General features: G+C 42.5%; 1 protein-coding gene across 1 annotated transcript in view; it reads right to left on the reverse strand.

Moving 5' to 3' along the window:
• The window catches only part of LOC136885413 (roundabout homolog 3), a 301,768-nt gene that overhangs the window by 27,751 nt on the left and 256,520 nt on the right, over nucleotides 1-17,497 (reverse strand). The window contains exon 7 of the mRNA XM_068230336.1: nucleotides 16,275-16,571. Coding sequence (XP_068086437.1) covers nucleotides 16,275-16,571 — 297 coding nt within the window. The remainder of the gene's footprint in view (nucleotides 1-16,274; nucleotides 16,572-17,497) is intronic.

Raw genomic sequence — 17,497 nt, forward strand, 5'->3', positions numbered from 1 at the left:
ATGAAGAGCGTTCTTTCGCCGAGGATCTGGAGGAGGTATAATCATCATCATCTTGGTATTCTGCCTTATGGCAGGTCTTGTCATGGGATGAACCTCTTCCACTGTTGCCTGACCTGCGCCAAGTTTTTCATGTCCGAATATTTATTTACTTGGATATTGTCCAACATTTGATATTTTTTCCTTCCGCTTCCTCGTTTGCTTTTCACCATTTCTTCTACTTCGTCTTTCAGTAAACAGTCCGTCCTCAAACAGTGTCCAGTTCATTTTTCTCCATCTAATGATTTGTAAAATACTTCGTTCTTCTCCAAGTCTTCCTAATACCTCCTCATTCCTTACCCGGTCTTCCCATTTCACTCGTTCTATTCTCCTGCATGCCCACATCTCTAGTGTCTCCAATCTTCTCTCATCTTTCTTTCTCAATGTCCAAGTCTCTGCGCCATACAGCGCTATGCTCCAAATGTAACACTTAGCAAGTCTTTTCCTCAAATCTTTGTTCAGTGGTCCACAAAATAATTTTGATTTTTTCTTAAAAGCCTTCTTTTGCTATGGCAATTCTTTTCTTAATTTCTGTCGTGCAATACATATCATCTCTGATCATACTTCCCAAATACTTGAAGTTACTGACTTGCTCTATTTCTTCTTCCCCTACACTAATATGACGACTCCTACCTTTTCCTCCAATTATCATACTTTTCGTCTTTTTCTTATTAATTCTCATTCCATATTCTTCCTAGTTTCATGCTGAGTTTATCTAACATTTGTACCATTTCACGTTCGCTTTCTCCCATCACAACCATATCCGTTGGACGGGATGCCAATTAGGCAAAATCACCGTGAGCATTGTCCGGCTCCATGGCTACATGGTTAGCGTACTGGCCTTTGGTCCAGAGGGCCCCGGGTTCGATTCCCGGCCGGGTGGGGATTTTAACCTTAATTGGTTAATTCCAATGACTCGGGGGCTGGGTATGTGTGGCGTATTCAGAATTAGAAATCATCCTAGGTAGGCCCGCAGGTCGCCATACGCCGTGAGCACTGAGGCACGAGGTCGAAGATCCCCGTGTGGTAAAACACCGTGTCCCGCTGCACATCCTCGTCAGGCAGGAAGCATCGCATGGGGAGAGATCACGACCATGGCGGGTGCTCCGTGGTGGGTGAGGCTGACCCGCCTATTATGTCGAAACGCCACCCGCACGGAAGTTGGTGCCCCATACACTGTCTTCATTCTCCTATGGATGTCCAGCGGTGTTTGTCTTTAAGTAGCCAGGAACAGAACAACAGCACGTTGGTCCTGTTTGGACGCATTTGGTAATAACATCGCCATAGTTCACGTGGTCGCACCTCGCCACGACACGACTGCCACACTAATCACTTTGCCTACATGTCCGTGCTTATATGGCCGCATTGGAGTCGCGCTACGTTGCATGTCGACTACAGCAACGCCCTCAAACGGAAACTTTCGAAGGTCGATCAAATATAAACGGAACTTCTGTTGTTGAACATCAACAGTTGGTAGGACTGGCTCAGCGCTTCTGCTGTGCTTAGGCGGGACCGTTGGAAGTGGGGAGAGCGTGCTGTTGGATGTTTTCCGCCGTTTAGTCCTTAACGCTCACGATGTCGGAGCAACTAATGCATCCCTCCACTGCGCAGCGGATAATTATAAAATGTCTTGCTCATGAAGGAGTTACAGCGGCGGAAATTTTCTAGAGATTGACTCCACAGTTCGGCGATCAAACACTGTCAAGGACGCGTGTGTTTGCCTGGCATAAAAAGTTCAAAGAATGACGAGAATGTGTGGAAGATCAGCAACACGATAGCCGTCCTCGGACCAGCATTACAGACGACGATCCACGGACGAGAGTATCAGAAATTGTAGAACAAGTCGGAATCAGTTATGAGAGCTATCAAGCAATCATCACAAACGACCTACAGTTCCGTAAAGTGTGTTCCAGATGTGTCCTTCCCCTGTGGATGGGGGAGGCAGACGAAGAATTCACCCACGCTATCCCCTGCCTGTCGTAAGAAGCGACTGAAAGGGGCGACCAAGGGATGAATGAATTAGAACCATGAAACTACTCTTGATTCGTACCATCATGCGGGGAACACCATGGGTTGCATGTACTTGCGAGTAGTATCACTAACTTGGTACGAAATAGGTTTGTGATTCGTTGCAGTAAAAAGCCTGGCCGGGTGGATTCTAGTACCCGTGCGTTGTACCCATGTGGGCAACACCGCGGGTCTGGGCGTAGCCTGTGAGTTGTACCACTCTGTGAGGAACACCACGGGGCCCGTGGGACCGGCACCCGTGACTAGTACACCTAGGTGAGGAACCTCATCGGTTTGCGTTGGCTGTAAGTGGCGCCATTGTCTGCGAAGCACCATAGGTCTGCGTTACCTGTACGAAGTACAATACTTGTGAGTAGTACCATCTTTTGTGGAACACCGTGAGTCTACCCCAACATGACACATACCATGGTTCTATTTTACTCGCGACATGTACCATTATGTGGGTCCTTGGACTTGGATTTTGCACCCCCTTTAGACACCAAGCATCATTGTGCTTTATAAGTGGTTCCTTGGTCGGTAATAATGTTATTTTCGATCTCTTTTGAGTCCGATCCACTGGTTTTTGTTTGTTTGTTTTGTGTTTTGTTGGTTTCCTGTCCATCCATTCATTCTTCATGACATATTTTATTTTTATTTTGGTCAGTGGATGCCTTTGAAATTTTCGTTCTTTCATTTCGTACCATTAGGGGCCGATGACCTTCGATGTTAGGCCCCTTAAAACAACAAGCATCATCATCAACCAGATGTGTCCCTCGCATTTTGACCAAAAATCTGAATTAGAGACATTTGGAGGTCTGTCAGTGGCTTACAACAAGGTTTGGGGAAGAAGGTGATGCAGTTTTGATTCCAATCGTCACCTGCGACGGAACTTGGGTCCACCACTACACTCCCGAATCCAAACAAACCAATTAGGAGCGGCGGTGAAAGGGGAGGCAGCACGAGTGAAACCCAAGACTCGACTGTCAGCTGGCAACGATCTTCCAACCGTTTTTTTTTTCGATCGGCGAGGCATTTTGCTGATATGCGTTTTGCATGAGCGACGCACAATCAGTACTGCTTACTACTGCGAGCTGTTGAAGGAGGCGTGGATTGCATATCGCCGCAAAAGACAAGATAACCGATTCGACAAATCATCCTACTCCACGACAGTGCGCGGCCCCGTACTGCAGCTGTAACTGTCACCATGCTACAGGAAATGCACTGGCCTACACTTGATCATCCTCCTTACAGCCCGGACTTATCACCCTGCGATTTCCATTTGTTCGGGCCGCTTAAAGGAGCTCTAGCAGGCAACGATTTGAATATGACGAGAGTGTGGAAGACTGGCTGGTGACGCGACCCTGTTCTTTTACGATGAGGGCATCAAAATTCTGCCCATACGCTGGGACAAATGCATTTCCAAAGCAAGAAACTATGTAGAAAAGTAAATTGTAATTGCCTTGTGCTTTTCAATAAATGCATTTAAATAAAAATAAAAATCCTGTTCATATTTGATTCCCCCTCGTAACTTGAAGAAACAGTGGATGATTTTCCTATTTTAAGACACTAATTTTTTTGTCCCAGTTTTGTTCTAAGCATCAATTAAAGTACTCAGTGGATACTCATTAGTTTGATCCCAGGACTTTAAAGTTGTAACTACTCCTATACTAGATCGTTTTTAATGTCTGTTACGTTTAAAAAAAAATTAAATTGTATGAAGCAGCTGAAGCTGTCTCCTAGGAGATGAAGCATGTACTGCATATTTAAAAAAATATAATTAATCGCTAAGAGTAATGAAACTTTTTATTATATCGGCGGAAATTCTCAGATCTCTATATATTCTGAAGCGTCAGAAATACCAGAAAGTAAGCTTAAAATAAATGATCGAAAATGTAGCTTTCGTGGCGGTGCAAATGAACATAGGATCAACTTCCAACTCTCAATCTTGATTTCGTTTTTCTTCATTTTCTTCCTTATTTCTTCCTATCTATCTATCTATCTATCTATCTATCTATCTATCTATCTATCTATGATTCGTTCTACCGAGCTAGTTGACCGAGCGGTTAGAAGACGCGCAGGTCTGAGCTTCTATTCGGGAGATAATGGGTTCGACCCCCACCGTCGACAACCCCAATTATGGTTTTCCGTGATTCCAGTTTTCACACCAGGCAAATGTCGGGGCTGCCACGGCCGATTCCTTCCCACTTCTAGTCCTTTCCTATCACATCGTCACCAAAAGACTTGTCTGTCGCTGCGACGCCATTTCTTACCTTGTATCTATTAATTTTTTGTTCATTTAACTTTTCTTCTTAATTCTTTTCTTACGTCCATACGTCGTTACTCTGTCACTCTATCTCAAGTTCTTCCTTTTGTTTTATAGTAATGACAATAATAATAATAATAATCATGTTATTGGTTTTACGTCCCAATAACTACTTTGCGGAGACGCCGATGTGACGCAATTTAGTCCCGCAGGAGTTCTTTTAAGTGGCAATAAATATACCGACACGAGGCTCACTTATTTCAGAACCTGCAAATACCAACGGACTGAGCCAAAATCGAACCTGTCAAGTTGGGGTGAGGAGGGCAGCGTGTCAACCGCCTGAGCCACTGAGTTCGACTTACTGTTTTCTATTTGAATTCTTTTCTTTTTACCATTTTACTTTGCATTATGAATGTTTTCTATGTTGATTAATTGCGTAGCTCTCATTCTCTTATATTCTTCCCTTCTCTTTAACTTTTTAACATTTTCCGCTTCATATCTTCGTTCTTTCTCTATCAGTTCTCCTCTTTTTAAGAATTCTGATTCTTTCTTTCTTTCTTTACCTTAATATTTTAAATACTTGTTTTGTTTCCACTTCATAATCCGTTCCATCTTCACTTCCTTTTGTCAGTGTTTCTTTTTCATTTCCCACCCTTTTTAATCAAATAATTTATCTAACATTCCTTATGCGATGAAATTTATCCTTATTTACTTATAACGCCGTGCACGGCTCCATGGCTAAATGGTTAGCGTGCTGGCGTTTGAACACAGAGGTCTAGGGTTCGATTCCCGGCAGGGTCGGGAATGTTAACCATAATTGGTCAATTTCGCTGGCACGGGGACTCGGTGCATGTGTCGTCTTCATCATCATTTCACCCTCATCATGACGCGCAGGTCATCTACGGGTGTCAAGTCAAAAGACCTGTATCTGGCGAGTCGAACATGTCCTCCGTCATTCCCGGCACTAAAAGCCATACGCCATTCCATTATAACTTCGTTCCTTTCTTCATTTTCTTTGTCATTCTTTCCTTGCATGCCCTTAATTTCTTGCTTGACTTCATTCTTTCTTGTGTGGTTGCGTGTTCGTTTCTGTGGGTCTTGTTGCACTACGTTTCCCACCTATTCTCATACCCACGCCCCGCATCAATTAGTGTTAACAGCAGCTGTTAATCTCATTACCTAGCAACAACCAAGCCGGCCTCTCATTTACATACGTATTGTCCCCCTCTCCCCCCACCTAGGCTTACAGAATCCCGCTCTCCATTATTTAGCACATTTATAGCAGACATCGATATGTTTTACTATTAATAACTACATGATACCAACTGCAGTGGATCGTTATAGCCCGTAACTATAATATCCAACATTTATATGAAAAGACTCATAACAGTAACAGAACTGTTTGCATATTCAAATGTGATGCCTATTACACTACAGTATACTAGTTATAATGGGATTAATATTTTATACCCCTTTAAGGTAGTGGTTGTATTTTAGCATTGATGTAATGTCATATGATTTGTCACAACAAACAATGGAATGTTATTTTCATTTCTTGTCAACAAGTGTTCAGATACTCTTGAAGGAAACTGGGTACGGTACAACGATCATCATCATTCGCTGTGCCCGCATGTCCATCCACCCGGACATGAAATGACTACCGGGGAATCAGAGCAACGATAAGTTTATTTCTTTTTATTTATAGAAACATATATTTGTTTACACAAATTATCAATACAAGTTCATTTTTAACAAACTCAGCAAATTAAATGAAATACACATTTGTGTGAAAAATATGCACATTAATTAACTACAGATAAACACAGTAGTTCACAAACTCCGCAATTTTTTGTGTTGTTTTGGTTTTTACATAATGCAATTCAGTTCAATGATTCAAGAAATATTGTAAGTGTAGAGAACTTGAGGTAACTATCTGTGTTTTAAGTTGGTCAGTATAATTTCATGTTCCCAACAACCTTCAGGGTCACTCGCACAGGTTCACTGTATGGGATATACTTGGTAACATTAATGCATTTTCACTGAAAACCTGGAACTGATGTTCAGAATTGATTGAGACACCTATCAAAGGCCGGGATTAAACGTTTACTTTGTATCAAGGACCAGCGTTCCCGCCTGATATAAGAGAGGAATCCAGTGACTGTTGCCTGTGTGGGCTGAGGACCAGCGTTCCCGCCTGATATAAGAGAGGAATCCAGTGACTGTTGCCTGTGTGGGCTGAGGACCAGCGTTCCCGCCTGATATAAGAGAGGAATCCAGTGACTGTTGCCTGTGTGGGCTGAGGACCAGCGTTCCCGCCTGATATAAGAGAGGAATCCAGTGACTGTTGCCTGTGTGGGCTGAGGACCAGCGTTCCCGCCTGATATAAGAGAGGAATCCAGTGACTGTTGCCTGTGTGGGCTGAGGACCAGCGTTCCCGCCTGATATAAGAGAGGAATCCAGTGACTGTTGCCTGTGTGGGCTGAGGACCAGCGGTCCCGCCTGATATAAGAGAGGAATCCAGTGACTGTTGCCTGTGTGGGCTGAGGACCAGCGTTCCCGCCTGATATAAGAGAGGAATCCAGTGACTGTTGCCTGTGTGGGCTGAGGACCAGCGGTCCCGCCTGATATAAGAGAGGAATCCAGTGACTGTTGCCTGTGTGGGCTGAGGACCAGCGTTCCCGCCTGATATAAGAGAGTAATCCAGTGACTGTTGCCTGTGTGGGCTGAGGACCAGCGTTCCCGCCTGATATAAGAGAGGAATCCAGTGACTGTTGCCTGTGTGGGCTGAGGACCAGCGTTCCCGCCTGATATAAGAGAGGAATCCAGTGACTGTTGCCTGTGTGGGCTGAGGACCAGCGGTCCCGCCTGATATAAGAGAGGAATCCAGTGACTGTTGCCTGTGTGGGCTGAGGACCAGCGTTCCCGCCTGATATAAGAGAGGAATCCAGTGACTGTTGCCTGTGTGGGCTGAGGACCAGCGTTCCCGCCTGATATAAGAGAGGAATCCAGTGACTGTTGCCTGTGTGGGCTGAGGACCAGCGGTCCCGCCTGATATAAGAGAGGAATCCAGTGACTGTTGCCTGTGTGGGCTGAGGACCAGCGTTCCCGCCTGATATAAGAGAGGAATCCAGTGACTGTTGCCTGTGTGGGCTGAGGACCAGCGTTCCCGCCTGATATAAGAGAGGAATCCAGTGACTGTTGCCTGTGTGGGCTGAGGACCAGCGGTCCCGCCTGATATAAGAGAGGAATCCAGTGACTGTTGCCTGTGTGGGCTGGTTCCTCTGATGAAGGATGTAGTACACACTCGCTGCTGTCATCCATACTATGGTGCTGTTTGTGGTGCTGGTGGTAAAGGAAAAGTCCAACGTCACGATCCGTTCTTGTAAGGTTGGTTGCGGTGTGATGTGCAGTAGACGACAGATCCTTGAAAAAGTCCATCTCCATACATCTGCGGCTCTGGTGCAGGATGTGATGCGATGATAGAGGGTATCCGTTTGTGTGCAGTATTCGCAGACGTTGGTGTCAGCTCGCCCATGTCGATATAGTTTGTTCCGAGTGGGGCGTATTTCATTGACTAAGAAATATAATGTCTCCTTCCAGTGCAAGGGTAGCCACTTGTTATGCACGTTACGCCATATCATATTCCATCGCCGTAAGGGGTACTTAGCCTGTATAGCAGGTGGCCTTGTGTGTTGGGTCATTAGGTATGCGTATAATTCCCTCGTTGTTGTTTCTGATCCGCAAGCCTGGTGGTTGTTTGAAGGAAGCCCTTCTATGAAGGCGATAATTCGTCTGAGAGGCGCCGTTGTTTGACCAGCATTATCATTATCACTCAGGATCAAAGTCAAGACTGATTTTGCGTAGTTATTGTTGGGTGATGTCTTGCATAGAATTAAGTTGCGTGCTAGTAAGGCAGTGCATTTAGATTCGATGCAGACAAGACCTAGTCCGCCTTGCAAGCTCTCTCGGTATAGTTGCGTTCTTGCTATTCTGTAGGGTTGTCCTTTCCATAAATAATACCCCATACTCAACGTCATTTGCTTCAAAATAACCGTGGGTGCTGGAAGAATTTGAGCGAGGTACCACAATTTACTGAGTATGAAGGTGTTAATAACCCACACCTTTTGTATTACATTTAGATGTCGGAGGTGGTATGCATTTATCGCTGTCCGCACTATGTGTAGCTGCCTGCTCCAATTCTCCGTGATCATGACTTGGAAGTTGTTGCAAAAAGTAATGCCTAGTATTTTGGTCCTGTCGACGGTGGGTATCCATGTTGTTACTCGTGGCCAGGCGGCAAATGGTAACAGCGCTGATTTTCGCACATTTAACTGAGCACAAGAGTGTAGTTCATAAGTATCGATGATATTTTTTAGTGTGTCGATCTGAGATGCGGTACTTAGTATAACGGATACGTCATCTGCATACACTTGTGCACTGGTCTTTGACTGTCCTAGCTGTATTCCTGGAAGTTGATCCACTAGTTGTCGTATGAAGGGTTCGATGCTTAGTGCAAATAAAATGGTTGACAGCGGACATCCTTGTCGTATGGAGTTCTTAATTTGTATCGGCTTGGTTAAGTAACCATTTACTTGTATTCTAGAAGTAGCTCCTTGATACAGACTTTGCAGTGTTGCTGTTAGTCTGAGGGGGAAGGCGAATTCGTGGAGTACTGACCACAAGTATTTATGTGAAACTCTATCAAATGCCTGGGCGAAGTCTAAGTTGAGAAGCGCGGCTTGTGTTGTAGGTTCTATGCCCATGTGTAAGATGAAATTCCATAGATTGTTAAGCCCAGTGACAATGTTAGATTTCTCCATGGCGCTGTGTTGCTCAGGACCCAGAATGTTCGGTAGTACTGCTTTGATGCGCATGGCTAATATTTTTGTAAGAAGCTTATAGTCTGTTTTAATAAGAGTGAGTGGTCTGTAGTCGGATAGGGATTTAGGGAATTTAATTTTTGGCACCATGACGACGATTCCCTGTGCGAATTACAAACCCTGAATATCTCTCGTAAACATTTCCTGAAAAAGTGATAGCAAATCCGTTTTCAGTAGATCATAGTACTGTTTATAAAATTCAAATGATACCCCATCTGGACCTGGGGATTTATTTCTACTGGCTGCGAAAACTACGTGCCGCAATTCTTCTTCTGTGACATGAGCTTCTAGACGCTCGGCGTCTTGGAGGCTAAGGTGTAAATGGATAGCGTTGAGAAAAGGGGTAGTGTCGGCTGGGGGCGACTCGTTATTCTGGGCGAAGATATTTGTATAGTGGCTGGTAACTTCGCGAAGGATTTGTGTTGTTCCACTGACAATCCCACTTGCTGTTTGTAATTGAAGAATGAATCTCTTTTTATGGCAGTTGGCGTCTTTGGCGATATGGCAGAGAGATGTGCGTTCTTCATCGGTGATCGGTGGGTGGTGTGTTCGGATTCTAGTATCTGTTGCTGTTTGGTGCAGATGATATGTTTGATCTCTGTCAGTCGGTGGCCTTGTTGTTGTAATTGTGTAGCGCTTCTTGCGGTGTGTATCGTTGTTCTTCTGACTTGGTGTATGATAAGTTGCGGAAAAACTGACGTATACCGGGTTTTGCTGCTTGGATCCACCACTGCAAGAGTGTTGGATAGTAGTTTTTTCGCCTGGTTATTTGGGCCCATTTTCGGGGAAATTCTTCCATTGCTTCTGGCGAGGTAAGAAGTCTGTTATTCAGTTTCCAGTAACCTCGTCCCAGTAATGGGATAGACGTGCGAGATTTTAGTGTGAGGACGACCGTGTGATGGTCCGTAAAGGAACAGGAAGAACACTATTAGCATGAGTACTGGAGTATAAAGTTTGAGAAAGGTATACCCTATCCAGTCTGGATGCAGATGTGCTATTCCCATGCGTCTACCATATGCAAGCGTTTGACTATCTCGGATGGTGTTGGAGACAAGTTGAGTGTTCGTCCTCGTTGGTCTTTGAGGTGTAACACACAACTGAAATCACCACCTAATACTACATCGGTTCCACGTGTAAAATGGATAGTTAGTTCCTCCATAAAAGTTTTTTCTCTCTCTGTTCGGTTTTGCGAGCCTGAAGGACTGTAGACATTAATGTATACTGTATTGTCACATAAGGCTGAAATGACGCGACCACTGGGGTTCGCTATGAATTCAGTCATTGTTAATCCTGGTCGGTAAACGATCGCTGTTCTCCTTGGGACCTGTCCTATGATAATAAAATACTCATATTGATGGAGGATATCGAAATTTGTTAAACAAACCTCTTGTAAGAAAAGTATGTTTATGTCATTCTCGGTTATAAACTTCTTAAGGAGGGTCAACTTGCTAGGACTGGTTATTCCATTTATATTAGCTGTAGCAATAGTGCGCAAAGGCATACGTATGTACAGTAGATATAGTCCCCACTGTGGCAAGAGATGATTCCAGAGTATCATGGTTGGGATATAGCATATGGGGGTAAGGCGTCCCTATTAAAACATCTATAAATTCCTGTGAGCGGTTTTCATAAATTGTAATTTAGTTCCTTCAGTACAGATATTAACTGCGTTTCGAACATCTGTAGGGAGTCTGGTGAATGTGTGTTGTACTTGGCACGCATGATATTTAGAAATTCTGGAACGTACTCACGCAATTCTGTTCGATGGCACGAACAGAGAAAATCGGGCCATGGCTGGGCGCTGTGTTCATGTGGCAGAGATCGTTCATTATTCGACGAACTTCTTCAGCATTGCCATCCTGTAGTTGGACCTGATCACAGGTCGCAGTCTTTTGGGTTCTCGATCTAGAGTCCTTGGCACTGTTTGTACTCTGAGACTGTTTACGTGTTTTAGTGTGTTGTGTCAAACTTTCCGGAGCTGATGACGTATCAGACTCCTCGGCTGAGGGACTGATCATCATTTCTTGAATGTCTTTTTCAGACAGTTTCGGTTTCTTACGGCTCGTGTCTGTGCTGCCAGTTATGAGCAAGTTCGGTCCTGATGTACTAAGAACCTGTTGTTCAGCTGCTACGTCATCTGGTGTAGTGTTGTCCTGCACGGGCACGGAAGCGGGTGGTACACTCGACTGGCCTTGGCCTTCGTCGCTGCTAGGGTTAGTCTGCCTTGCTAGGGGCGGGTACTCCGCATTGTTCTGTTGCTGTTGGACTTCTGGCTGTTCGCCGGGCTCTGTGCAGATATTTTCTAAACGTGTCATTGGTCTGTAGCGACGCGGACAATCAATTCTGAGATGGTCACTAGAATTACAAACAGCGCAGGTTTTTTCTTGACCGTCATATACAACTTATCCCTTAAACCGGTCTATGACGATAAAAGATGGAATTTGAGTTTGGAGGTCTATTTTTATTTGCCTAATCCCGTTTGCAACTGGTAACTTATAATAATGTGACCAGTATTCATTCGTAACCGATTTAACGGTACCATATTTTGCGAAGTATGTCCGTATTCCTTCATTTGGTACTTCCGGGGGAATGTTAAATAGCCTTACTCTTGTTGCCTCAATGCCAGCTGCGGTAATTTCGACTGGGACGCGTTCGCCAGTAAATAGCGTGACACAGTTTTGTCCAGAAAAGTTAGTCAATAGCTTATCAAAAACGTTGCGTGAAATTACCTTAATGTAGACAGAATTCGTTGAGGCGTCTAGCTGCAGGGCTTCCAATTGGTCCACAGTAATCTTCAATATGTCTGCTACCCATGTGTGGATTTCAGCGGCTGAGGGTCGAGTTGTATTTCGTTGGAAGGAGCACTTCAAGGTATTTTTCCTGGTATGTTGCATGTTTCTTTCTTGTGTTTCCTTAATTACTGATACATAAACACAGCACTGTAAAAGTGGGCGGCGCACTTAACTGGATTTACACGTTCAGTAAGCGAGTGAGCTGTATCGGACAATCTTCTCCGACCAGTGCTTGGACGGAACTTGTCTTTAAGTCAATGCTATAAGTGAAAATTTATTTATGTTTCAAAGTGCTATTCTCATTAATGACAGTGAAATGATTATATGGGAAGACGAATTCCATAGTTAGGTTAAAGGTCGATAGGTATTCATCGGACCTAAACGTCAAATCCATGCACAGAATGTATTCAACCAATGATAATAAAGCATCCCGTTCGTAATGCTGTCAATGTAATATGAAAGGGGGTTAAATTTTTATCTCTTGGTGAAATTTATACGACATTGCGATAAACAGTAGGCTTATGTGAGAAATTATGTCATCAAATAATAGTGGAAGTGAGATCGTATGTAGGATATGCTTGCTAAATAGAAGGATATGATAATATTTTACGGAATTATTAAAAGATTGAGACTATGACGGTGTAGTCAGGTGAACGGTCAATGATGACAGTTGGATATACGTCGAGTTTGAATGAATTAATGCGTTTACTATGATGTGAAGTGATGGTTTTATATGTAAATAATGATGTGAGGTTATGATGATTAATGTTGCTGATGATTATTGTTCACCATAAGTGAGGCCATAGTATATTTTAATGAGGATAGTACTTCAAGTAACGTATTTTTGAGATCATGAATGAATATTATTTGTCTGCAATCGACCGTAGATCCTTAAATAAGCCATATGTAGTGTAGGATACGATCTCAGTGACGTCCGTATGTTGATATTTTAATTGTAGATCATCAAATAGTTTCTGATGAGGAAGACGATATGAAATTAGCCTACATCCATGTGTTTCTTTTGATCGTAAGAATTTGCTCACATATTAGGGAAGCTTTGCAGTTTATTCCAATGCATTATCCGATATCACTGGTGACTTATCTTCACAACTAAGGGTTCTTGGTAGTAAGTAGAGTCTTCTCACAAGATATACCACCCAACTACGGTATGATTTGATTGAGTGATGGTCAGATACACTTGACAGCATAATTTTATGACATAGATATGCACTTGAATTAATTAATGCTTGCGTAATTTCTAGATATGATGTTCATCATAATATTTTAAACAATATAATGACGTAAAGGGGATATATTTGTCTCTGTAAGAAGAGTTACCAAGAAATTTGAGAACATGTTTGAAAAATGTGGTACATGTTAACTGTTTTAAATATTTCTGAAGACATTTTATCATGTCAATCTGTTTGTGTATTTGAACACAAATAGTTTGAATCAAGCAAAGTTACTTTATTGCAAGGAATTAATGAATATTAGATAAAAGCAAGTAGGATTTTCGGGATAATTTCACAAGAATTTATATAATGAAAGTTGTGATGCTAATTTAATTTATTTGTAGCCAAGTATGGAAGCTGCGTCCAACATTTAAAGACTCTTAATCTACGACCGTGTATATATTGTGATTCGATATAATTTTCATTCATTCAGTTAGATGCATCTAATGTCTTTTTCAACCTAATGCTTCTTTTCAATCCGATAGTTTTCAATCTAATGTTTTTCAATTAATGTCTTTTAATGTAATGTTTTCATCTTAATTATCCCAATTTGAGATTTTGTTTTCAATTTAATATTTCCAACTTAACATTTCAAGATAATTTCAAGATATCTCAATGCTTATTACTTACCGTTTCAAAGAGGAATTCATGACAACCATTTGCGTCAGGTCTTTCTTCATTTACAATAAATTATGCATGGTAAAACTTAGGCATTCTTTTAATCACTTCTAGAATAGATGCTTAGATGTAAATGATAACCACTTGATAATTCCGTAAGCCGGAGCTGGAAACTAACTAGGAATAGACGTCCTCTGTGTAAGTTAGGTATTTCCACTAGCATAAATTGGTGATCTTTTCTCTAATGCGGAACCCATAGCCCGTAAACATTGAATAGCGAGAAATGTGATTATATTCGAGCTAGCCTGGATCTCATGCGACTCGACCTGGACGCGGGAACGGCGCAGATGTAAAGATAGTTCTATCTGGGAGCTGACTTCCTTCTTAGAGAATACTGCTGATCGCAACTGCGAGCTCACTGCATTAGCTTTACGACACCTTGATTCAATCTCACTTACTATACTGTGATCCTGGGAGAACACACAACCTAAATACTTATCGACCTGTTCTAGCTTTGTATCACCAATATGACATTCAATTCTACTGAATTTCTTACCTACTGATATCAATTTAGTCTTCGAGAGGCTAATTTTCATACCATACTCATTGCACCTATTTTCAAGTTCCAAGATATTAGACTGCAGACTTTCGGCACAATCTGCCATTAAGACCAAGTCGTCAGCATAGGCCAAACTGCTTACTACATTTCCACCTAACTGAATCCCTCCCTGCCATTTTATACCTTTCAGCAGATGATCCATGTAGACTACGAACAGCAAAGGTGAAAGATTACAGCCTCGTCTAACTCCTGTAAGTACCCTGAACCAAGAACTCATTCTACCATCAATTCTCACTGAAGCCCAATTGTCAACATAAATGCCTTTGATTGATTTTAATAATCTACCTTTAATTCCAGAGTCCCCCAGAATAGCGAACACCTTTTCCGTCGGTACCCTGTCATATGCTTTCTCTAGATCTACGAAACATAAACACAACTGCCTATTCCTCTCGTAGCATTTTTCAGTTACCTGGTGCATACTGAAAATCTTACCCTGACAGCCTCTCAGTGGTCTGAAACCACACTGGTTTTCATCCAACTTCCTCTCAACAACTGATCGCACCCTCCCTTCCAAGATGCCAGTGAATACTTTGCCTGGTATACTATTCAATGACACACCTCGATCGTTGTTGCAATCCTTCCTGTTCCTATTCTTGTAGATAGATGCAATTACTGCTTTTGTCCAATCTGAAGGTACCTCACCAACACTCCATGCTAATCTTACTAATCTATGAAGCCATTTCATCCCTGCCTTCCCAATATACTTCACCATTTCAGGTCTAATTTCATCTATTCCTGCTGCTTTATGACAATGGATTTTATTTACCATCCTTTCCACTTCCTCAAGCCTAATTTCACCAACATCATTTTCCTCCTCTCAATGAGCTTGGCTGTTCGAAACACCACCAGGATGATTTCCTTTTACATTGAGAAGATGTTCAAAATATTCCCTCCACCTCTCCAGTGATTCCCTGGGATCTGTTATGAGTTCACCTGAATTACTCAAAACACTATTTGTTTTCTTTTCCCCTCCCTTCTTAAGATTCTTTATTACTGTCCAGAAAGGTTTCCCTGCTGCTTGACCAAGCCTTTCCAGGTCATTACCAAAATCTTCTCACGGCTTCTTGTTGTATTCAATAACTATTTGTTTCGCTCTGTACGCATTAAGAATGCATTTATTTCTATATATTGCAGACAAAATTGTAATTACTTATCCGTAGCAGACAGATCAAATTTGACAAAAGATCTCACCACCTTAAGACTAAATGTCATGTTTACCATACGATGGAAAATTATTCCCACTCGTTAGCACGCGCGTTAGAAAAGAATTCTCTGTTCTGTCTCCTGAACTCCCTGTTGCAGAAGGATCCATTTTAAAAAGTGATCTGCACTCCTCACATCGAGGAGATGTTCTAGTACACAACACATTAACTAGAGATCTATACTACCGAAGACAAGGAGATATTCCAGTACTCACCTGTTACAGAAAGATCCATTTTCAAGGGATCTACACTCCCCAAGAGTAGGAGATATTCCAGTACTCACCTGTTACAGAAAGATCCATTTTCAAGGGATCTACACTCCCCAAGAGTAGGAGATATTCCAGTACTCACCTGTTACAGAAAGATCCATTTTCAAGGGATCTACACTCCCCAAGAGTAGGAGATATTCCAGTACTCACCTGTTACAGAAAGATCCATTTTCAAGGGATCTACACTCCCCAAGAGTAGGAGATATTCCAGTACTCACCTGTTACAGAAAGATCCATTTTCAAGGAATCTACACTCCCCAAGACAAGGAGATATTCCAGTACTCACCTGTTACAGAAAGATCCACTCTAATAAGAGATCTACTCTCACCAACATTAGGAGATATTCCTGAACTCACCTGTTACAGAGAGATCCACTTTGACTAGAGATCTCCACTCCTCAAGTCTAGGAGATGCTCCTCTGATACAGCGGTAAGTTCCCGCTTCCTGGTACAGCACTCGATCCAGACTCAGCTCTGGTCCTATTCCGACAGGCTCCAACTTTCCTTCAGCCCCCACTCTACTCCAGCAAGACACTCCTCCAGAAGATGGACACTGGAGTTGTACAGCACCTCCTAAAGCGACCTCTATTTGTCGTCCAGCGCTGCTCGACTCTCCAGTGTCGGGGTCTTGAGTTACCTCCGGATTATCTTCGTCTGCAAACCGTGTCACAGTATGTCTGGTTACAGGAATTGTGGAGCAAGAAAATTAGTTAAATATACATTTGTTTACAATTTTTCACAGTTATCTGAATGTCACATTCACTACAGTATTTTCCAATCGGAAATACTTTATCTTATAAAGGTTTTTATAAGCAAAGTCTGTCGTACCGTAGTATTTAAGGGGATATGTCAATGCAAATGCAATCCTTCATAAAGACTCAAAAATGTCAGGAAGTTTTAACTCTAGTGATGGGATGAAACTTTATCCTTGCCCAGTAATGTTATATTATCGACAAAATTTTAGAATAATTTTGGCTGAACATTGGCCCCATAAACTTTTTAAACGATACATTACTTCTTTGAGAAAATATACGGAGATATCTCAATGAGATTTTGTGTGCTGTTTTGTCTCATGTAAAAGATAGATTGTTTGTAAGGAATTTTTTCCTAGGTTTTCCTCTACAGGAGTAATTACTAAATGTTCTTACGCATGTGAAGTTAAACAGTGAAAACTCAAGAATACAATACTGGGATTTGCTTATACGGAAATCAAGTCTGGTTATCATTGAGTGAGTGTGCTAAATTTACAGTAGCCCTGTCTGTCGTAATAGGCGACTGAAAGGGGCGACAAGGGAATGATGACGTTAGAACAATGAGACTGCTTGTGAGTAGTACCACCTTGCGAGGGACACCACGGGTCTGGGTTACATAGGAACAGTAGGGGTCTGGGCGTTGCTTGTGATAAGTCATCGTTGCACTGCGTTCAGAACTGGTCTGCGTTGCTGTGAGTAGCACCACTTTATGAGAAACGCCATGGGTGTACGTTGGCTGTGATTAGTACTACTATGTGAGGAACATCATAGGTCTGGGTTGTCTGAGATTAGTGCCATTGCCGGACTGAGTGGCTCAGACGGTTGAGG

The sequence above is a fragment of the Anabrus simplex genome, chromosome 14 (genome assembly GCF_040414725.1).
Source record: "Anabrus simplex isolate iqAnaSimp1 chromosome 14, ASM4041472v1, whole genome shotgun sequence".
NCBI classification, from domain to species: domain Eukaryota; kingdom Metazoa; phylum Arthropoda; class Insecta; order Orthoptera; family Tettigoniidae; genus Anabrus; species Anabrus simplex.